This window comes from Gigantopelta aegis, chromosome 3 (assembly GCF_016097555.1).
Source record: "Gigantopelta aegis isolate Gae_Host chromosome 3, Gae_host_genome, whole genome shotgun sequence".
In the NCBI taxonomy this organism is placed as follows: Eukaryota; Metazoa; Mollusca; class Gastropoda; order Neomphalida; family Peltospiridae; genus Gigantopelta; species Gigantopelta aegis.
In genome coordinates, this window is record NC_054701.1 from 16,549,992 (window position 1) to 16,574,494 (window position 24,503).

The 24,503-nt window shown below is 34.8% G+C and overlaps 1 protein-coding gene and 1 long non-coding RNA gene across 3 annotated transcripts; one reads left to right on the forward strand and one right to left on the reverse strand.

Annotated features, from left to right (window-relative positions):
- The first annotated feature begins 53 nt into the window (after nucleotides 1-53).
- On the forward strand, nucleotides 54-24,003 carry LOC121367593 (probable ATP-dependent RNA helicase DDX20). Its single transcript, XM_041491866.1, has 10 exons — nucleotides 54-288; nucleotides 5,904-5,998; nucleotides 7,418-7,586; nucleotides 8,182-8,293; nucleotides 8,753-8,895; nucleotides 9,628-9,766; nucleotides 10,494-10,635; nucleotides 11,291-11,396; nucleotides 11,972-12,073; nucleotides 17,748-24,003. Exons 1-10 carry the CDS (start codon nucleotides 108-110, stop codon nucleotides 20,264-20,266), a joined length of 3,708 nt encoding a protein of 1,235 aa, XP_041347800.1. The 5' UTR covers nucleotides 54-107; the 3' UTR covers nucleotides 20,267-24,003.
- LOC121367594 lies at nucleotides 13,615-17,887 on the reverse strand. Of its 2 annotated transcripts, XR_005957396.1 has the most exons (4): nucleotides 15,196-17,887; nucleotides 14,672-14,926; nucleotides 14,166-14,250; nucleotides 13,615-13,880 (listed from the first exon to the last, which is right to left on the reverse strand). It is a non-coding gene; the product is annotated as an uncharacterized LOC121367594 (long non-coding RNA). The 2 variants fall into 2 exon arrangements; XR_005957395.1 differs by having other exon boundaries at nucleotides 13,615-14,250.
- Nucleotides 24,004-24,503: the final 500 nt, after the last annotated feature.

Below are 24,503 nucleotides of genomic sequence, written 5' to 3' on the forward strand. Positions count from 1 at the left end.
ATGCTTGTAACTAACATTTGGCACACATTTCAAAATGGCGAAGTACAGGAAAGTTACGATTCGTTTTCTCTTTTAATCTGTAAATAGAGACTGTTATTCCAACTAACATGTCAATAGCACATACAGTTATAGAGACACAGAGGACTTCTGATATATTAATATCCGAAAATGTTGATTTTGCTGGGTTGTTATTGTCGGATTATGTTATCAAAGGACTGAAAAATGCTGGATTCCAAAAGCCATCGCCAATCCAGTTAAAAGCAATCCCACTTGGAAGATGTGGACTTGGTAAGTGTCCAGCTAATACTATGAATTTAAGGTTCTACCTAATTGTAAACTCTGTAAACATGTCCATTCATTATAGCTTTGGTGGCAAGACTTCGAACTTTCAGCATTAATTTCATTCAGGTTTAAGGATCATAATGATAGTTACATAGTATTAGCATGCATGCTGGAAAGTTCAGAAGGCTTTCTGCTGTGGCTATGTTCATGAAGATCTTAACCCCAACCCATAATCCTAACATGATCACAGACTCCAACTGGAGGGCATTATAGGTTTCGTTAACTCAAGTACTCTGCTGTTTGAGAAATAGACTGACATTTGGGAAAAATATCCGCCCGGTCCCCCCCTCCCTAACCCTAACCCTAACCTTAACCCCAACCCTAACCCCAACCCTAACCCTAATCCTAATCCTAATCCTAATCCTAATCCTAATCCTAACCCTAACCCTAACCCTAACCCCTAACCCTAAACCCTAAACCCTAACCCCTAACTAAAAATAATAATGGAGGGGACCGGGCGGATATTATACCGACATTTGGACAGTTATGATGACTCTCTCAGCCAAAGATAACTCTATAGCGGAAACACAGAATTGCTGCCTACCACCAGATAAGCAGATTCCTGCTCAAATACAACAATAATCCTTTGTTTGATCCAACTACCATACATAGGTCATCTTTGAGTTCGTCAACAACAAATATTTCACATATTTTCCACCAATATAGGAAGAAATCTGACAGCATCACCTTTTAACAAGATTCCAGTAAAATGTGACACTCCCCAAAATTTCTGGCTACTGTAGAATACTTTATTTTCGCGTGGAATTGTTTTTTGTGTGTGAATTAAATTCGTGAAAATATATCCCAGGCGAAAATAAAGGCCAACAAAAAAAATAAAAAATATGTAGTCTCGTTCAACTATACCACATTAGTTTCTGATGAACGAGGCTAGTAGTAACAAAGCGATGCTCCCTCCTGTCACAGAACAAACCACAAAACACAGAAGCTGTTTAAAACTTTAAATCAAGAACACGATGATATTCTATAGTTCCTACATCACAAATGAAATACTGTAAATCATGTAATTAATACATCATGATATTATTGCATCCGTACATGAGTGAACAAAAATGCGTATTTTTATTAATGCGTCGGGCAAAAGTCCACATCACATAAAAACCACAGTTGTGTTATTATATTGTTTGGGCTTCATCTTTCATGTTAAAAGAAGTCAGTAGTTGTTTTCACAGCTAGTACATAACCTGAAGCTAATCGCATGGTGGGTCGACCAGGAAGCCCTAATTACTTAAAGTAGTGTAATTAGTATAACTACACCTTATTGTTAAGGGTATGCCTCGCACGTTTGTGTGGTGATTGCTTCTAATTAATCCACCAGTAGGAATAAAAGGTAAACGGTCGCTATTGAAGGGCACAATATTTCACACGAACGCAGACGTATTATTCTAACAAATATTTTAGACTGATTTTATACACTTGATGCGCAGCACAGGAATAGACGTTAACAAATGCGATATATTGCAACAGTGACAACTTGCAACCAGTCTAAATTAAATGCCATGTATAGAGTTGAGCCAAATGGTTTGAAGAAATACGCATGGATTGTTAGTTAAGGTTATATAATTTTCTACTGTTTAATTTTTAAAGGAATATATTTCGTAATAAAATTTGTTGATTATAATTTTACAAAGGTTCAAAACAGTTTAAATGTATACAGTAATCCAAAAGTGTAAGAAAATTAGAAAAATACTCACATCGCAAAATGAGCTTTTTAAAAACAAAACATTTGGAACATCACTGTATTATTTAACCGCTATGATATTCCAGGAAAGTGAAAATAGAATGGCAACATCGAAACGAAAGAAAGATTCTTGAAGTATTCACAAAAAGACGTTTAACAAAAATTGTTTTTGTATTTTGTTTCATCTTTATATTATAAAAGTTTTATTTTATTTAGAAGTATTATAGTAAAATCCTGCAAATTTTTTGTCTTGGGAATGAGACTAAACAAAATGCGTCGTTATTATTGTGTCGATTGTTCTCCGTATTTTTCACATTAATTAATTACTTGCTCGCATTAATTTCATGATTTGCAGTATTCAGCGGAAGGGTGTGATTTTTACCTTTTCATTATGGGCGAAATATTATAGTTTACCATTTTGCTCTTTAAAAGACCCAATGCTGTTGTGGTTTCAATACCAGATTTTACACAGAATTATACCAACAAATACCTTTTTACATAAAATAAAACTGATTGATTCTAGTATATGTAACTTTTGTTCACATGAACCAGAAACACTGCAGCATCTATTTTATGACTGTCCTAAAGTCGTTGAACTCTGGAGTGTTATAGAAAAATGGTTATTACAAAAAGATGATTATACCCAGTTGAATAGGAACACAGTTTTATTTGGAATTATAAATAGTAAACATACATTTGTAAACTGGTTAATTGTTAACGTAAAATATTACATATACAAATCAAAATTACAAAAGAGTACACTAAATGAAACTGGTATCAACAATTTTATTAAAGATAAGTTACAAATAGAAAAATACATATTTATAAAAACGTTTTTACATACAGAATTCGACGACAATTGGGGACCATGGTTAAAAGTTCTAGAAGGCCACAACTGAGACACTTAATACTTTTGTTATGTGTATAATTTTAAGTATGACGCCAGTTTGGAAGTATATCAATAACTTCATTTTAAGTTTTCTCTTTTCAATCTTCTTTTTATTTCCACTTTTGTTACTGCTCCTTTTTTATATATTAGTATATTGTTTGCTATGTACTTTGTAAGGTAGTGAAATCAGGGCCCCAACCCTGACACTATCATAACATATTTCTGGGGCAATAAACTATTTTTAAAAAAAAGAAAAAAGAAGAGAACACAATGATAAGTACATACATGATAATAAAACAATACTAACACTAAAAAGCTTTATGCTGTTTTCCTTCGCATGTGCTAGCGATCATTTCATCGGAAAAATCCGGACTGGGCTATGTTTACATTTTCGAAATGAATGTACAGACCTTGTACTATACTCATAGTACACGTCGCTACTTTACTCTAAAGGTTTTGCCTGTTAGCCAATCACAAACCGTTTTGAACTAGTATTTTGACGGCAATAAATATTGTTTCAGTCAAACTTAAGTTACTGAGTACTAGTAGCTTGTGCCTTCAAATTTCGTTTCATTTGTTTTCGGTTTTTGTTTTTGTAACAATTATAAGGATTACGAAAAACTGCACGTGGTAAGCACCTTCTGTAAGCTTATTAAGTTGTAAACAATAACGTCTTGATTGGTTAAAACAGGAAAACTACAGTATTGTTTTATTTGTATAGCACTCGTGTGTACATGTAGAATTAGTTCTACAGATTAGCATAACAACGGGCAAAACTAAGTTCCATTTTTAAAAAAAAATTATTGACATCTGTACTTCATTTTTTTATTGATGGGGGTTGGGGGATTCGAGAAAATAAATGAATTGACCCATTTTCATTAAATCGCAAAAATAAAGTATTCTAAAGTATCTGTGCCACATCTCTGCCATTCCCCATCAGCTTTTAGCTGTGGACTTAATCTGACCACTTCGAGGTGTGTTCAGTAGTTACTTTTGGCATTGTTAAAAGGCACTTGTAACAACCTACTATATACATCTTCTATGGGTGGTTATTAGTTAGTGCCGTTTGGTCAGACCAGCTTTATTAGCGACAGAGGACAAGGAAGCCAGGAGGCCTAATAGCTCTGATGATATCAATTTTGATGAAAGCGAACTTTGTGAAAGTGTTATAAAAACGATCATGATGCATATTTTTTTCCAGGAAAAAAATAAGTGCTTATATATATTTTTATAATGGTACAGGGTATTAGATTCACAAAGGATGACCCTTAAAAAGGAACGTGTCAAAACATTAACAAACTAAAATGTATTCATTTTTTTTTAGTATTAAAGGAAGGGACAGTTAAGGCATTTGACTTGGTATGCATGTTCAACGATATATAATGCACATTATTGCTTAATGTCAACAAGTATAATCGTATAGTATATTAATAAAATGGTTAAATGTGAAGGCTATTATATATAACGGGCGCAGCCATTTTGTATCATCCCAGTGAATATGCCCTCTGGCGAGCTGCTGGTTACGTAATATTTAACATGTCATGTCAGGAATTAGTCTTCGAACTGAAGAAACAAAACATCCCTGATTTTTGCGGATGCATAGCAATATTCTGTAATAATAGTCATCCCAGTAAGCCAGGAACAATAATATATTCTTTTTAATACAAAATAAACCACGATTGTCAAAGTGTTGAAATAACTGTATTATGTTTTGTACATAAATTAACCCACGTACTGAAATAATAATCAGTGTTTTCTTAGTTAATTAGTCTTTTCTTTCCGTGGCCTGTACCTGTGGTTCCTGATTGGCAGGTGTATATTTAGACAGTCCCCAGACACTGTGTCTAGACACACTAAAAAGACGTGCCTCTTTTATTAAGATCACAGGGTATTGTGTGTTAACCGCACGGACAGCCATCCTGCTTTATTACTGTAAGAAATTCTGTAAAACCCTTGATTAAGTAGACTTTCCCCATATAAAATCACAAAACTGACCAATTATGTAGTCCCAAAGAAAAGAAAATTATAATTTGGGTATCGTAAGTGGTCGTTTTTGCTTGAACGTAACCTACCAATAGGTCTAATAATATGCTTTTTTTTTCTTTGGATTTTTTAAAAGAGTTAAATACTATAACTCCATTTCGTTCTGTTGATGCAAATTGAAATATATTTAGTTAAATAGTTTATTATACTATCAATTCATTTATGTTGTTTTACAAGTCAGGTTGATGAAAGCGAAGCACCTTGTCGTAAATTAGAGCATTTGTTTACACTGTGCATAGAGGAGATGGACGGAGCTGACGTCACTTCGCCCCAAGCTATACCACCAGACGTCACAAAAACAAAAACAAAATGGCTGCCCCTAGTTAGCAGGAATCATCATGTTTTTTTTATTAACTCTAAAATTACGCGTTTTTCATTTGTTAAAGTGTCAGTATGTGTTGGTGGTCCGGGTATGCATCTTTCCAACACATAAAACTCTTGTTTGAGTTTACTCTCCCTTTAAAGTTTAAACAGGAAGAGTTACAAATTTCAAATCCTTAAATTGCTGAGGATATTGTTAGAGATTGATGAAAATATGTTTGGTATAAAATCCAGTAGCCATGGGATCACTGATTAAAAAAATTTACTAGCCAAGATTAAAAATTTACTAGCCCTACTTTACTAAATAAGAGTAATAATCTGTGTCACCTAAAGAGGGAGATAGAGCTTAAAAACTCTAACATTTGGGGGTTGGGGTGGGGCAGGATATTTATAATTACAAAACAGCAACATTTGACCAAAAAAGTTTTACTAGCCATCGGGCATGGTAATTGTTGTTATTTACTAGCCCAACATTGAATATCACTAGCCATGGGAGTGGGGCTACCATAATCTAGAAGCCCTGCATTAGTGAAATATTATGATGCCGAAAAAAATAAACATGATAAAAAAAGTTATATAATATTAATATTTATCCCTTTTAACTTTCAGATCTAGTTGTGCAAGCCAAATCTGGGACTGGGAAGACATGTGTTTTTTCTGTGGTTGCTCTAGAATCAATTCTTTTAAACAGTCCAGCTGTCCAGGTAAATATCTAAAATAAATAAATTAAATAGGTATATTGAGATTTGCTCCACATTATACTTATAGGTGTTAGCAAACTTGTGTTTATACACAAAGTTCTATCATTATTTCTATTTGTTATCTGACTAACTATTGATGGTGTTCCAATGACTGATTTTAATTGAAATGTAATTGGTTGGATGCTTGCAATATTGTAATCCCAGAACTTCTAGAATTTTTATAAAATCCACTAGCCATGGGATCAGTGATTTAAAACATTCTGTCATTCACTAGCCCTACTTTACTTTTAAGTTAATACAGTTTTACTAAATAATAGTAATAATCAGATATGTCACCTAAAGAGGGACGCAGAGCTTAAAAACACAAACATTGGGGTGGGGGGTGAGCAGGATATTCATATTTACAAAATAGACTGCAACATTTGACCCAAAAACAAATCACTAGCTGTCGGGCATGACAATATTAGTTATTTACTAACCCAATACTGAATATCATTAGCCATGGGAGTGGGGCTACCATAATCTAGAAGCCCTGGTAATCCATAATCATGAACATTGTTAACTAATTATTCCTGTAGTCTATATAACAAGGTTTGCACATGCTTGAAAAGGCCCTAAATTTGAATGGTTGCCTTAAAACGTTCCTAGCCCTAAAAAGCCCTATAGTTTATGGGCACATTCACAAAAGACCCTAAATTGGGCTTTTATAAGCCCAGAAATCGATAGATATTTTTCTACTTCTGGAAAAATTAAATAAATTACCAAAAATACATCGATATATACTTTCATTTGTTGATCTCTGTGCTCGCTCAAACGTTGGTGTGTAAACAATGCTAAATTAATACCAACAATTCATTCGTAAAGCATTGTCAATGTTCGGTATTGTTCATAACTTTTGGGGCGCGCTTGATTGGTCATTCTAAAATGAAACACGTTTCTAAAATACTAATCAAGAGTCTTAATCTCAGTGCAAACTAAATAAAACAGAATATTCTAAAATTATCTGAATTGAATCGGACATTTATGCCTATGTGGATTCTACGTATTTATGTTAATGAAAATGTGTAGAAAATCTGTCGATTCTGATGGCCTACTCGAACACTCCCATTATTTTGTTGTGTTCGAAGGTCATTGCAAATGGCGAACAGCAAAGTTTTTGTCCCTAAATTTTACTTACATTGACCCTAAAAAGCCCCTAAATTTACGTTTGAAATTTCTGTATGAACCATGGATAAAAATACATGCATGTAGAATCTGAAGAGGTTTTGGGTTTGTTTACATGGCTCTTTAAATAAAACAGATTGAATAGATATTAAAAAGAAAATAATTCCAATCGGTTCTCAACATTGGTGCTGATTAACTGATGTGTCATAGTAACATTAAACACACACACATTTAAAAAGTTTCTATTATGCTTTATAGGTGTTGGTTTTGGCACCAACTAGGGAAATAGCTGTTCAAGTTTGGGATGTTATTCGCAACATTGGCAGTGCAATGCCATCTCTTCAGTGTCAGACATTTATTGGAGGTATGCCACTTTATGAGGACAAGAAGAAAACAAAGAGCTGTCAAATTGCCATCGGTACTCCAGGTAATATTCATATTGTACAATTTATTTGTAGTTTTAACTTGTTTTAATGGGTGCCTATTAAAGGCGTATACCCTAGTTTCAGCCCGTGAAAATGGACACTAAGTTTAGTTAAACTAATCTACAAACATGCAACACATTTGGATACAGTTATAATGGAGAGAAGCTAAAGTTTGTGATGTTTAAACAGTAAAATAGTGTCTAAAATAACAGGAGCTTGTCTCGATAACCATTATTTCTCGGACGCACATGCGTTTTTAGACTGGGGTATTGCAAAAACCTAGATGACAGAACCACTTCAAAAATATTCTAAATAATAAAATGTACATACTTATAATAATTTAAATTATCAACAATAGCTTTAATACTGAAAAATATGTTGTAGTGTTTAAAAACTTGGGTATATCACTTTAAGGAATGTTTCTAAATGTTAAAAAATAATGTTTTAAAAAACTGGTAAAGAAGAATTGTTTTAAAATTTATTAATATTATTGACCATATTAATGATAGCTGATAGGTTGGTGTATTTTATATGGGGATTGCAATTATGAAGACTGTTTCATTAATAGCTGATGCAACTATATTTTTGAAATTTCAGGTCGAATAAAGCAATTAATTGAAGATGGCAGTTTGAAGACATCAAGTATTAGATTGTTTGTGCTGGATGAAGCTGACAAGCTACTTGAAGAGGGTTTTCAAGAACAAATCAAGTGTGTATTGTTTTGCCTACATGTGTGTGTTGTGTGTACTTATATGCGTGTGTTTAATGCATACATATGCAAGTCTTAAATTTAATACCTGTTCTGTGGACTATTTTAAAATTCCAAGAAATTCTTGCAGTTGTTATTGTTCAGGCAAATTTATATAATATATGCCTGACTGAAATGCTTACTAAGTAGCCTTGCAGTTTTGTAATAGTTTTACAATCTATACTGTTATTGTGTATCACTTGTGAAATGAAATAAGTATCTATTCTTGAATAGTATTTCTTAATGTTATATCACCCCACCTGCAAACAATTATTTCTGTGAAAAAAACAAAGAAGTTTTAATATTTCTAATATATTTATTTATTAATTATTTTCTATTGGATATATGGTTTTATTTAAGTAAGTTTGAACACAGTGCCTAGCGACAATATAAATAAAACTGTTCTTTTTGTTTTCACAGTTGGATATATTCAGCTTTACCAGAAAACAAGCAGATGTTGGCGTTGTCTGCAACCTACCCTGAATACCTTGCTCAGCATTTAACACGATACATGAGAAACCCGACCTTCATAAGACTCAATATTTCTGATCCAGCTTTGTTGGGTATGTAACTGTGTTTTTATATCAGTTGATTCATTAAAAATGTCTTACTTTTTAAAGTGGAATATGTGTGTGTAATGCTAATACATATGTGTACTTAAGTAGATTCTTAATGGTAGTGTATTTTTTTACATTTTATTTTGTATCATACACCATAATCCAAAGAGAACATTCTACAATGAATAGGTAACTTATTAACGTGTTTTGTTGAAATTTTAAATGTTTTTTCTCTATTCAACTTAAAAAAGTGGATTTTTGTAATGAATCGCCTAATAATTCAGTTTTAACTAAAAAAGTATTTACTTCTGTTATTCGCATATATGTATTTTCACGCACTGATCCATTGTTAATGAGTGTTGATTTAGCAAGCTTCTTGTAAGTATGTAAAAATTAAATGTCAATCAGGTACAAGAACAACATACATGGAAGGTATTTCCTTTTAGTTCCTTTATAAACCAATAACTCTTTTCTTACACCCTATCCTTAAACTTTCCATAAGTGTCTTTGTGGTGCATTGCAGTTAGCACGTCTATTTCAAGTAATAAATGCCTTACTGGTTCAGTATTGTTTCAAGTAATGAAAGTTTGTTTGGCTCACCATAACTAATCTTGTATTTCAAATATTAACTAAAAATACTTGTGTGGTTCAAGTAATATGGTTAAACATATACGCCAATGAATAAATATTTTCTTAACTTCTTATTTTTATTAACTAAATTTGTTTTGTGCATTCTAGGTATTAAACAGTATTATAAGGTGGTTGATTTTCATTCCATGGCCAAACAGCAGTTTGACAACAAAGTCAAGGCTGTAGTGGATCTTTTGTCTAACATCAGTTTTCAACAGTGCCTGGTGTTTTCCAATCTACAGACAAGGTATGACACATAGTTTCATACTGTTGTTTAATTGAATATAAAATCTATATTTAGAGTTTGCATTAGCTTATTCTGTGATACTGTCTATGGTTTTTAAAAACCCCAAAACTTTGTAAAAGATGCATTAAGTATTGAATAAATTTATTATTTATTGTCATTCTGACCATAAAGTCACGATTCAGGAGTTTTTAAGACTTAAAAAATCACTATTTTAAAGTTGTTGTCTTATTTTACTATACTCCGCACTCAAAATTAAGCCAACTTGAGGGTTTTTTTTTTTTTAATATTCAATATATGTCAACTTATTAGTCCCCTACCAGTCCAACTGGAGGGGACTATAGGTTTCATTTCTGTCCCATATATCTGGATGTTTTTTGCAGAAGGCTTTAAGATATTGAGCTGAATTTTGTGTATAGGTTTATCACGTACTGTTACAGATCAGGTTTGACTTTCATGGCAATTTACCCATTTTTAATGGAGTTATGGGCCTTGAACTTAGGAGATGTGAAAACAAAAATTCGGGATATATCAAAGGCTGTTGCATGTGCTGTCTTGTCTGTGGGAAAGTGCCTATAAAAGATCCCTTGTTGCTAATAGGAAAATGTAGTGGGTTTCCTCTAAGACTTTGTCAATACCAAATGTTTAACATCCAAAAGCCAATGATGAATACATCAGTGTGGTCTACTGTTTTTAAAAACAATGTATACTTTAACTGTTTGACTTTCAGGGCACAGAACCTCTCTGATGAGCTACAGAGCCAAGGGTGGCCGACTGCCTGTATCGCTGGCTTCCATCAACAGAAAGACAGAAACGAGGCCATGGCCAAACTAAAGACGTACAAATGTCGAGTTCTGATATCCACAGATCTGGTGAGCAGAATTCCAGTCGTTGTCTTTAGTTAATAAAGAATATTTACCAAAATTGGTCAGAAAGGAATCGTATGTCTGTGTTCTTTTTAATATATTTTTTCAGAATTTGCTCTTTGGTTCAGTCATTCCTAAAACAGTTTTAGTTTTCTGTTCAGTAATTTTTAAGTTTAGTTGAGTACTGTAGACCTTTGGAATTTTTTTATTTTTTTATTTTTATTAAAAATGCATAATAAGATAGATAGAATACTATTTTAGTTAGTACTATTTTTTATTTGTTTTTATATTTAAAAAAAAAAAAAAAAATTTGAAGGGATGCTAAGTGTTTAATGGAAGACATTTATGCAATAAAAAGTGCTCAGGTCTGTTCAAGTAACAAGCACCTGTCCTAAGAGGTCACATTACTATTGTCCTAGTTCATTTAATATGGTATTAAGCAACTACCTGTTTTGAGAAATTATACCCACATTTATATTGCTGCTTAACACAAGTTTTACTATATTTGCATCTCAAAGAACATGTTACTTGTTTTCTTTAATTTTTCAATCTACAAGAGAGATCGGTTTTATAACACTTTGCATTTAGTGTTTGGCTTGTCAGTGCTGGGAGGGTGTGATGTGTTTGTGTGTTTAGTCACCTGTTTCATTTCTTATTGTAGTCTTCAAGAGGAATTGATGCTGATAAGGTGAATTTGATCATTAACCTGGATGTACCACGAGATCACGAAACATATCTACATCGCATTGGAAGAGCTGGCAGATTTGGTAACATGCTAATAAAAACACATATCACTAAGTTTTTTTTTTTTTTTCAATAAAAGAAAATAATGGATTGTTTTAGCGTCTTAACTTAACTAATATACAGATGGTCAATTAGAAATATTTGCTAATTTACAGGAATATGTTTTGTAATTCTGGGTAAATTTGCTGGTCACAAAAAATAATCTGTGCATATAAAACATTTGTTGCCACTTTATCGGTAAGAGTAACCTATGTGGCAGCAGCAGGTTTCCTGTCTTTCTATTGGCCAAATATGGAAGTAACCATATGTTAAAACATGAAAGACATCGAATAGCTGTATCTTAAGATGTACTGAGAGGTCTTTAAACAAATTATCCTCTTTCATTTTTCAATCAATGATCCTTGATTTCTAGTTAATAATTTCATGGTTCAATATAATTACTTTTCATCAAACTGCCTTGTTGTATATTATTAGTTATTACGTATACCAAACTATTTTTTAAAAGCATTTTACTCAGTAACTGAAATTAGTTTCACACCATATTCATCCATGAAGATATTGGGGGAGATATTTAATTTCTTGCTTTTGTTTTCTGCAGGTTCGTTTGGTGCAGCAGTTACGATAGTTAGCACAGGTGAGGAAGAAAGAAATCTGAAATCCTTGGCGCTGAAGTGTAACACGCACATCTTCCCATTACCAGGTAATATAAAATACAAATGCTGGTGTTTAACCACATTTATTATCCATATGGTTCAACATAACCAAGTTAATAATAATCATACGAAGCACACATGTAATAACAAGGGCAATGATGTAATTTTGGAAAGCGACGTCATAACATGATGTTGCTTCTCAAGTCCTAGCTCAGACAGTGCATTTGAAATATGACATCATTTCGTCGTCTCCTTCTAATTGTGGCTGCAACATTTTGAGTTGGGTCTTGTTATTCATAAAGAAAACAACAATAATAATATGGATAATAAAGAAATTATTACACTCACGTGGAAGTCATACTGATTTTACAAAACTTGTGTCAGGATTTTTGTACTTTGTAGAGTGAGTGCAATACAAAAATCCTGACATTTGTTTCATTTAACCAGTACGACACACAAGCTCGTATAATAATCTCTATGCATCAAATTTTGGGTCTAAAATAAATAATCTTCCCATTACCAGGTAATATAAAATACAAATGCTGGTGCTTAACCACATGCATCAAATTTTGTGTCCAATATAAATGTGCTATGAACACCTAAATTCAACCCAAGCAGTTTACCTGTTGGAATCATTTGTTTTATATATCATAAAATGTTTGCAAAAATCCCAACCAAAAAAACAAACTTTTTTAGCTCTACTTCCTACCTTTGTTTGACGCCCAATAGCCGATGTAGTTTTCATGCTGAGGTGTCATTAAATATTTATTTCTGCTCCATTTGCAAATGTATGTGTGGAGCGGCACAATACTGAGCCAAAGTCTTTAAAAATAGAAAGTACTTAAAATGATACCGAGACAAAGTCATTAAAAATAGAAAGTGCTTAAAATGATTAAAACACTAGTTGAGATATTATATCAGACTGAAGCAAAAGTTGTTGTTTTCTGGTTCACTTGACTGAAGTGGGTGTGTCAAAACAGGCAAATGCTGTTGGTGACATTTTGATCAAATAATACAATGAATAAATTGATTTAATGAGATGTAAATTGGTGTAATTGGTGTGTTGTGGTATCTCATAAATGCGATGTGGTAGTAGGGTGATAAAGTTGTGGACACCGTAACTTATGACATATGCAGAGTTTAACTTTTTTTGCGAAAGCAATATTAACAAATGGCTTCTTCTTTTCCCATGTTAGTGTTTGTTTCTGAATCAGAAAGAAATGCAAATGAAAACTAGAAGCATGCTTTTCAAATAACAAAGTTTAGCTTAGTAAGTTACAAGACACCAACATCATCATGGGGCGGGATGTAGCCCAGTGGTAAAGCGCCTGCCCATCGGTAGGCCTATTGGGCTATTTCTCGTTCCAGCCAGTGCACCACGACTGGTATATCAACGGTCGTGGTATGTACTACCCTGTCTGTGCATATAAAAGATCCCTTGCTGCTAATCGAAAAGAGTAGACCATGAAGTGGCGACAGTGGGTTTCCTCTCTCAATATCTGTGTGGTCCTTAAACATATGTCTGATGCCATATAACCTTAAAATAAAATGTCTTGAGTGTGTCATTAAATAAAACATTTCCTTCCTTCCAAAATCATCATCGGTAAAAATGAACAACATAATCCAGAAATATGACAACAAAATGTGAAACATTCTTCAGTTTTATTTCAGTTTGACTGCTTTTGAATTAATCTTATAACAATCAGTCCCTGAAAGAAATATTGGCTGTTTGCATTAATTGTTGGTGGCTTCAGTGACTGAACATCTTTCGATGGAACCCAGAACACATTATCAAGTTCAGGAAAGCTGTAGTAGTTGCCCCTCTTCTTCAAAACCTGGACTTTGACTTCATCTCTGTCAGTTTGGAGAAATGAAATGAAAAGAGATCAATCAATGTCTTGAAATGGACCACAGAAACAAATTGCAGCTATTTATCAGAAACCGTTTTTATTTTTGTTTTATATGAATAGACATGCGGAACTAGACTTGATTATTTTGCAATTGTTTCCTTGCATAAAGTGATCAGTGCACATTTAATATCTTAAAACTGACTTTTTAGTTAAAAACTGGGCTGAATTTACCAAGACTTGTTTTTCTTAAATGCACATGGTTAACCAAATTGTAAATGAATTTAGTTACACTTGTGCTAGTCCAAAATAGGCTGTGTAAATCTGTTCCAGTTCCAGTTCCAATGAAAAACAGCAGTGGATTGTTCTTGCTGGATCTGAAACCACAGACAACAGACAAAAGAGAATGAAGCATAGGAAAATCAACGAAGGAAACATTAATTAGCAAACAAAACAAAGAATAAGCTATGTCAAAATATCAAAAATCAAAGCAAAGAATATTTAGGTAATTATCACGTATATATATATATATATATTTACAGCGATAGAAATAAGTAGCATTTCATTTGTCCACTGGACAAGTACATCGAGGAATCTACTTGTCCAGCAATATTTTCACTTGTCCAAATAAATGTTTTGTTTTATTAAAGTACAAGGAACTGCATTGAACATTTTGACTTGTCCACTGGACAACCATTAAGGTACATTTTGCTAGTCCAAGCAGACTTTACTTCTCAGGACAAACGGACAAGTGCTTATTTCGAACAATGTATTATTACAAGGATCTGAATATTTTACTCTGCTGGTTTGATGGCTGCAACATCAATCACAAGTTGTAGGCTTTCTCCAGGATTGTGCACAGAAAGGTTGCCAGTCTTTTCAGGGCGATCATCATCAGGTGGGTTGCTAATTTCTTGACGAGAGTTGTCAGCAGGAGGGTCATCCTTTTCAAAGTGGTCGTCTGTTGGAGTGAGATTGTCGTCTGCAGGAGTGACAGGAACTGGCTAAGCAACAGGGCATGTAAACAAGACTTGTATTTGCATCAACATCCTGCTGGAAAACAAAAAGTGGAGCTATTTAGTAACTAGATTTTAAACACCCGTGAATCGCGCCTAGTCACGGTAACACAATCGGTTGATATTAAAAAAACATGTGTCTCAAAATGTACTTAATTTTAATACTCAGTTAAATAAAAATAGTAAATGTACATCCAGAAACAGGGGAGAATGATTACATCCCTGAATCAAGCAATATCGAAACCTACAAATATTTATTGTCCTTACTAATCGGAATACAAATATTACAAGTAAAATTATACATACCTTACATTCCCCAGTAATGTCTGCATATTGGCAGCTGCCTTCCTCCCTCTCTGTGCACACATGACAGAAGCAGCTCCTCTCTCTGTTGCTGATGACGTATGGCTTCACTGTCTTGTCTGTGGTAGAGGCTTCAGATTACTCGCCCTCTTTTGGTTCCTTTTAATGTCCGCAAATTTAAGTGAAGAAGAAAGATCTCTTGTATTTGGACGTGACCATCTTCTTTGCTCAGATGATCATGGCAGTATGAGAAGAATTGTGCAGCACTGCCAATTTCGGCTCTTCTTTCCTTCACACACTGATTAATAGCCTTTTTTAGTGTGCCAAACTCACATGGTCCTTTGTCATGTTTTTGTTCACAATGAACCCCAGGTCCTTTGTCATGTTTTTGTTCACAATGAACCCCAAAGTCTTCAGAACCATATCGCAGAAGGCAGACTTGTTTTTGTACTGCATAGGTGCTTCATCAGAAAAAAAAAAAATATATATATATATATCGAGATGCCAAGGTGAGTTAGAAAATCCATTGTTGCCAAGTTGAAAGTATGGACAGCATCATGGCAATGCTTCAGGTCATTGCTCACAAACATTAATGAATGATTAGTCATTAGGTAACAGTCATCTTCGGGGCACCTGTATGAGGCAACATTGGCATGAAGTGTCACCGTATCGTGTCCCCAATTTGCTCCCTGAGCCTGATACCAGCAAGAATAATTATCAGCAAAATCCTGGCAGATGACGACCCAGCCTGCTGGTACATCACTGGAGACTTGCATCATACTGTTTTTCTTGCCATCTGGCATTGATGAGGTGTTTTGAGATGCTGGCTGCCTCTTCTATCAGTTCTGCCACGAAATCAAGAGCCAGTAGGGTTTTCCTCTGCCTAGCCAGCTTCTTCTTGGTGACACCTTTGTGTACGTAGGTAATGTTCTCCCACTTGAAGAAAACCACTTGGTGTTCAATGTGGGTCTCCAATAGAGGACGTAATTTGATTTCAATGGCAGATGTCCCCCAGGCTGTACATTTCCTTTCAAGGCATGCCATCTCGTACTCGCCATCCTCCCCTCTTGGACAGAGTTGACCTGTACAGGTCATATCTATCCTTATACGTCAGATCTTGTAGATGCTGAGATGCTGCAAAGCAACCAATGCCCTCTAGTTTGAGACCAACATTTGCACAATAATAACAGAAGCAGTTTTGTCTTCTTGTGCGTGTTGAAAGCAAGATATCCTCCAGTCTCAACTGTCTGAATTTTGTCTTCGAAATGGCTGTTATGTGGATTTTTCTGCCTGAATCTTGCCACAAGATACACATTCTTGGATGCTTTCTTTGTGCTCCGCGCATCTGGCCGAGTACGAGAAATGTCACTCCTCCTGTAAAACTGCTCCACCTTTTGGATCATCTGTGATGACAGTGCATCTTTTCTGGGGTTTTTCGGGCATTTAAGTCAAAGCTTTTTGTGCCTTCTTTAGTTTATAATTAAGTCCTAAAACTTTGCTTTCTGAGTAAGAGTACTTTTTCGTCTGAGCACAAGGACGCCTTCCCTGAGTGAGGACACTGAAGTGACAAGAAAATTTATCCTCTTTCTAGACTTTGCTCCAATGCCCAATCTTTGGTGAAAAAGACGAGTGCATGGAGTTGCACGGTTCCAAACACTTGCACAAATTTCCCCTTGTCAGTTGGCATTGCTTTCTTCATCCGCCAGACAGCTTTGTTGAGTGTGTTCTTCTTGTAAGGAGTTGCATGGTCCGATTCTACACACTGAAGGGTAGAAGTAAACAAACAAAGACACGATTATGAGGTACAAAGGTCGTGCTCATATTGGACGACAGTGGTAACAAACAACAATGATTTTTAACTAATTCACTGTATAAAAATGATAGCATAAAAAATAATCACACAATCAATTACTGGCTCTTTTACTATTACACTAGAAGCAAACATTTTATTTTGATCATTGTTTTCAATTAAGTTGACCCCAAACATTGTCAGCAGAAAAAAAAATCATTAAAAATAAAATATCAAAATAAACTAATTGCCAAACACTGTAATTTATTCACATATATCATGTCAACATGCTACTTACTTTGAACTTCAAAATCATGTTTTTTTTTGGCAGCATTACAGAGATGAATGCACAGACCCTTGGATTTTCCTTATTTGGCCCAATAGCGTGCCACTTCACATACAACAATGATACTATTATGAAATGAAGCCAAGTTATATTACAATGATTGTTGCCAAAAATATTAGTACCTAAGGGGCCATCTATAAAGTATGTATGCCCAGAGGGAAGGAAGTGGATGGGCATTTTGTACAAAGAGTGTACAAGGGGAGGGGAGTTTTGCGGACAGTAAATATGCCAAATTATTGGTGTAAAATGTATGCAATCCTTGCTACTAATTATATCCTATGTACTTTTGAGAGTGGAGGAGGGTAATGATCGAACATTAAAAAAATGTACTTTGTATGTGTGTGTGTGTGTAAAAATCACAGATTTTATGCATCTGTACTTTATGGATTGCCCCTAATGGTGATGGTATATATATTTCAGAGCCAGTTCCAGTTGATTTGGTGAAGATCGAGCTGCCATGTGCGAGTGAAGTAGTGAGTACAGAACAGATAATAACCCGACCCAGTGTCAACCACAGAAGTCATGAGTCACATACTGAGGACACCAGTCACCATGAGCCACAATACCAGATATCACTGGAGGAGGAAGAGGATGTCTTGACCAATCAGAATAGTGCTGATTTTTTGATACATCTGCCATCTCACGAGTCATCATCCAAGCAAAGTGAGCAAGACTTGGGTCAACCTTCTGTTGATAATTCCTCTAATGCTGAAGTGCAACCAGGTGAAAGTGAAGTGAAGAATGGCAACGACTCTTTGTTTCGTTCCTGTGTCACATCGTTGTGTAGTGCAGTGAAAACTGAAGATCAGGAGCGGAATCCATACAGGTCGGTTAATCCAGAAAGAATCGACAGTAGGAGTAGAGAAACTTTCTGTGATAGTTTTTTACCATTTGCAACTGCAGACAACCCAAAATCGGGTAATGTTCATGGACAAAAAGACGTCCTTTCAAACATGGATGTAGTCATTTCAGAGAAGTCAGACTTGAATCAGAAATTAACACACCCACCAGAAACAGGAGTTCAGATTTCAGAAAAATTAAGACGCCTTCAGGAATCTGTGCCAATAGATGAAAGTGTAGCCGTTGTTTCCCCTGCAATTGATTCCAGTTGTGGCAGAGAAAGCTCTATTTCCTCTGCAGTGAATACCAGTTACAATAACAAAACAATCTATATTTCTTCAACAACTAATTCTAGTCATAATAACAACAAAACCAGCCGTGTTACCTCAACAATTAATTCTAGTCATAACAACAAAATAAGCCATATGTCCACTGTGGACAGGCATGGGGATGAAAGCAAAGTGGGAAAAGACCTATCTGAGTTGGTTTCACAAATCCCATCATTTGCTGCATGCATTGGATATGAAAGAACCAAGCATACCCATACCTACAAAAGTGCAGTAGACAGTCTTGAAAAATATAAACAGGAAGACTGCACAAAAGAAACGCTGTGCTTGCTGGATATGATCAAAACTAAGATTAGTAATGATTTGAAGTTAGATGACAAACAGATGGTTGCTTCCTTGTCCGATAGTTTGGCTAAATTTCACACAGATATCAAAGAAAAGTCGCTTGAAAAAACTCTGCTGCACCAAGATATCTCTGTTATAGAATCTAGGGATGATACTTTGAAAGCAATGCCAAAATCACAGGATAAAACAACAGAAGACCAGACACTTTCTGTGAAATCACCTCCAGATACTTCAGCAACAAATAGGGTTTCTTCTTTGACTTTTTCAGATACCAAACCTTGTGTGAGGCCAAAATCTCGCAAAGGAAACATGATGGCTAGTTTAGATAGTAGTCCTAGACAAACTGAAGCCACAGAAGCACCTCTGGTTCATTCAGGTCTAGCAGATTTGAACGTGGCCCAGACAGGTGACCTTGAAGGCAGTTTTGAAAGTGGAGAGGGTTATGAGACTGACTCTAGTTCAAGCTTTAGCTCTCTGTATGAAAAGGATGTATACAAAAATAGTTATGCAGCTGAATCAGAAACACTGCGGGCTCCTCAAAAGGGGAGCACTAGACAATCCACGGATCCACATGTCTCAGGATTATCTCAGGATGGTAAACCAGTTCCTGAGGTTCCTCCAGATAATGTACAGGCAAAAAAAACCCACAGCACCTTTTGGTCTGTTGGACCATACACTGATCCAAAGCATCCATACCATGAGGAGAAAACGGAGACAAATGATTCAAGCTCTGCAGGTGACATTAGAACTGCTTCAACCAGACCTGACACAAATGAAGGGGGAACTCACTATGACTATGGTGAAACTAGATTACATACAGCAGAAGTTGACCACCTGGATGAAGAAGATACATCAACAACATATGTTAAATTTCCGTACGGAGAAAATCCAATTATGGAAGATCATGATCCCAGGGAAGAAAATCCAGTTCTGGAATTTCATTTTCCATATGGTGAAAATCCAATTACTGAAGTTCATCCTCCACATGGAGAAAATCCAATTGTGGATGTTCATTATGCATATGGAGAAAATCCACTATTAAGTTCAGAAGAAACTTCACACAATGCTGAAGAAGAATTGTTTTATTACAAGAGTGTTCCGCCTTTCAGAGATCCATCTGCAGAATGGCAAGACTTCTGTCCCAATGGCCCCACTAACCCGTACCAGCCCTTGGACCCAAACATTCAATACAATCCCAGTCCTTACCAGCTGGGATACCAACCTCCAAATGTTCCTTTCCCCAACTATTATCCAGTGTTAAATCCATACTATTATTCACCTCCAAACTATTATCCTCAATATTTGTATCCCCCTCAAAATCCATACTTTTTTAACAGTTATGGCCAAGTGCCTCCTACTTATGTTTATCCTCAGAACCCATCTCCACAGAGGCATGAATCCCTTGACGAGGTTCACATGAAGTTAATTAAAAAGCAGAAAGCATATGTTAAACTGATGTCAAGATAGTAGGACTGATCAAGAAATAACCTGCAGTTTTAGCACCAAGTAAGAAATACTACCTTGTAAATATGCTTCAAATGTTACAATAAAATCATCCATTACAGTGTACATTTCTTAATATAAACATTATACTGCGAGCATGATATATGTAATTTATTGCCTACTGGACTGAATTAGGCAACTTTTGCACAGTGGTAGATGATTTCTAAATACACCTAACATCATAACTCATGTTTTTGTGAATTCTGTTGAAATATGTATTCACCAAGTTGACATTTCATGTCGAAGAATCATTGACATTGTTTTAAAAATATTTAAACAAATTAATATTTTCGGCTTTACATTTATGGTTACGTTGTTACATTTTATATTGTTGCATAATGTGGACTTTAGTTTTCGGCCTGTGATTAAATTAATTTGTAGGTGAAGTGTTTATAAATCATTTTTTAATATAAAAAAACCCTTAGATTATAAAATTAATGTTTTGTTAAGTACTGTAATTAAATGGGCAAAAAAAATCACTGTTGTGAGATGTAGGTAAAGCAATTCCAACCCTTGGGACAAAATGTTTTTTTAGGGCCTCTGTAAACCTCAGCCCTCACAAATAACATTTTGTCCCTTGGGTTGGAATTTCCTTATAAATCTACACCTCACAGTGGTGATAGATTTGATTAGTATGATATATATCTAGGCACCAGTCTGATCCAGCATCAAAATAAGTCCATCCTGTCTATGGGATGGTGCATATAAAAGATCCCTTGATGCTAATCGAAAAGAGTAGCCCATGAAATGGCAACAGCAGGTTTCCTCCCTCAATATCTGTATGGTCCTTAACCATATATCCGATGCCATATAAATGTAAATAAAATGTGTTGAGTGCTAAATAAACCATTTCTTTCCTTCCTTCAAAATAAGTCCAGAACAGTCATTCAGGTGCCACTTGTCAAGAAAGTCGAGAATGTAACTTTCTTTTCCACAAAATCTTATTTAAAAAAAGCAACTTGCAACCTAAATTTTGAACAATAATTGTACTATTCAAGTACAAAGGTACATTCCAGTATCAATGCAATTAAAACTGTGATAACACTGAAGAACAAAGAGTTTACTAATACAGTGGAACCTGCAAAATCTGGATCACACCAGCATCAATAAGCATAGTGTATGGCAACTAATGTACATGTCTAGGTTATTACAAAATATGGACCTGGTAACCTCTTTATATGTTGTTACACATTTATCAAGTTTATATTTACCGTTATTTTATGGATCCACTGATGTTATTAAGAGAGAAACTGGGCTCAATTGTGAAAACATATTCGATGATGCATAATTTCGGTAATGTTTCTGTGCCGATATTCTGCAACCTGTTGGAGCCATCAAAACCTATGTCATGCTCAACAATGGAATATGTTACTAAAACAATAAGATGGAGAAGAATAAGATGGAAAGTCTGTTCTTGTGACACTGTTATTAATATTAAGTCATTCATCTGGGATTATTGTTTTGAAGAACTGGTGCTATTGAAGAGCCCTTGTTGGGCTATTTCCCTTTCCAGCCACTACACCATGGACTGGCATATCAAAGGCTGTGGTATGTGCTATCCTGTCAGTTGGATAGTGCATATAAAAGATCCCTTGCTACTAATGGAAAAGTGTAGCAAGTTTCATCCAATAGCCGATGATTAATAAATCAATGTGCTCTAGTGGTGTTGTTAAACAAAACAAAACTTTAACTATCGAAGACCTTGCTGCATTAGTTGTGGAGCTCAAGATATTCATTTTGCCATCATTGACAACATGTAACTTTTGTTCTTTTTGAACAACCCATCATGACCTTGTAAATATGTTCTAAATTTAATGTGGTAATGAGAAAAGGGTTGCACACACAAAAAAGGGCCTGCATGACTATGACCTATTTTAACATGGCCCAATACCACCAAGATTTCTGGCATGTCCATCCCAGGCAGGGACTTCATCTGGGGACCTGCATGAGAAACTAGCAAACAAAACTGTTGTTTTTGCAATTTTTAAGAGGCCTGTTACTATAACATGAGAAATGACAAGACTGATTGTGTCGTTTGTCATGACCAAAGAGTCGACCATGACGAAACTCTAACACCATTGCAGGTGTTTGTTGACACTTCCCCCAAGCAGCTCCATTGTTAAACCATTTCCCTTACTGTATACTTGTGGGGTTTTTGTTTTTTTAACGAAGGCCTGCTTTGTGCACATGTATGCATAAAAAATCACTCATTGATACTCTTTTTCAGTGCACTTTTGAAGTCCGACTATAATAACTATTACAGATCGTGCTTGCCCTTTATGGTTTGTTTTTTAGTGTATGGCTTTGATGTATCAGGGTAACTATTTGTACCCATATACTTCTGTTATAGTCTTATCAGGCTTGCGATTATTTATGTAGCATTATATAACTTCAATACAATTGTTTCAAATACGTGCACTGTGGTGTTATAGAGATTTTCTTGAGTTATCTATCATTGTAAGACGTTTCCAACTAATAAAACCTTTAAATAACTAAAATTACATACTAAATATAGATTCTTGTTAAGAAAATCAATGTGTAGCTCAAACCCAATTTGGTCTCCATTAATTTCTTATATTCAAAAAAAAAAAAAATATTGGGAAATGAAATGCTGTTTGACCTAGTACAAATACTAGAAAGAAAGAAAGAAATATTTTATTTAGTACAAATACTAGGACAACCAGAAACACATTTAATATATATATTAACCAGTAGTCCCCGATATTTTATCAGAAAAATGTATTTAATATGTAATTATGTCAGTAAAACATCTCTGTTCAGGGGTGCAGAAATAGAAAATATTTCACTAGCTCACCGGATCAGAACAAACTAAGAGTTACTAGCCCGCAAGAATTTTTACTAGTCAACCAACCTATAGAACAATATTACTGTCAATATTATAATATACACCGTCTCCACTTCATATAATATATTATTAAGTACCCTTGGTAAGTGATCAACATCACATGGCAAACGAAATCAAGTCCCATACCTTGATAGACAACTCCATAAATGTTTTTAATATTCTGATATAACATTTTTCACATTTCTTTCATATAGATTTTAAAAATTCAAGTGACATCCTGCAAGTATTTAACAGAACAATCTATTCAAAACACCGGCAACATACCTTTCAATGTAAACAAGCCATTTGAATTTCTAGGAAGTATTGAACGTTTGACTGGCTCTGTTTCCGTTGTCTATTAATCCGTCAGAAAAAGAGAGATCACCTGTCGGACTGGTAGTTACATTTTTTAATTCATCCGTCAGATTTTTTACTCTCATTAGGCAAGCGGGCACGTACTTTTTGCACCCCTGCTGTTAGTGTTAGATGGCAACACTTAACACTGGCAACAAACACAAGACAAATCCACTTCCTAATGTTTTTAGGCTAATATTTGTTTTGGCACATTAAACTTTGATAACATTAATGTTTGCCGAGTGTTTCTACTCAACCCCACATTAATAAACAGTGTACCAGTTTTAGTTTCATACCGTAATAAACACAATCATGTTTTTTTTCAACATTAGAATTAATGAGTTAAGAAAAGTTTTTTCCTATCCAATTTTCAGTGGACTTTGTTGCTTTGTATAGATTCTGCTAAATTAGGACGTAGCCACTTCTGTACTGATGTTCTCATCTGTTTTGTTATACTTTTACCACCGTTTGGGTTTTTTCATGAATAAATAATTTAATATCCCTTTTGTCCTAAAGTGTTATTCTTCTCTCTTCTTTTTTTTTCATTGTTAGATGGTTTGGTCTGAAGTACGGACACTTCAGCTTTAAAACCCTTCTACTGTAATGACAAGTCGACATTCGGAGCCAAAATTATAGCTTTTGTAAATGGCTATTTACTGTGTATGTTTAAAAATTTACTATAACTACACTTTTTGCTGTATGCACGTTATATTTTCCCCACTTTGGGCCACCAACTACAAATGGTCCAGTTAATCTATTCAGATTGTACAATAATTCCACGTCTCCATCTTATAACACATTTTACAAAAACAAAATGTCATCAACAGACACCACTGTGCAAGTCAAACACTCTAGAAAAGGTTTGTTTTCTTTAATGACACCACTAGAGCACATTGATTAATGAATCGTAGACTACTGGAAGTCAAACATTTGGTAATTCCGACACGTAGTTATCCGACGAAACCCACTATATATTTTCATTAGCAGCAAGGGATCTTTTAT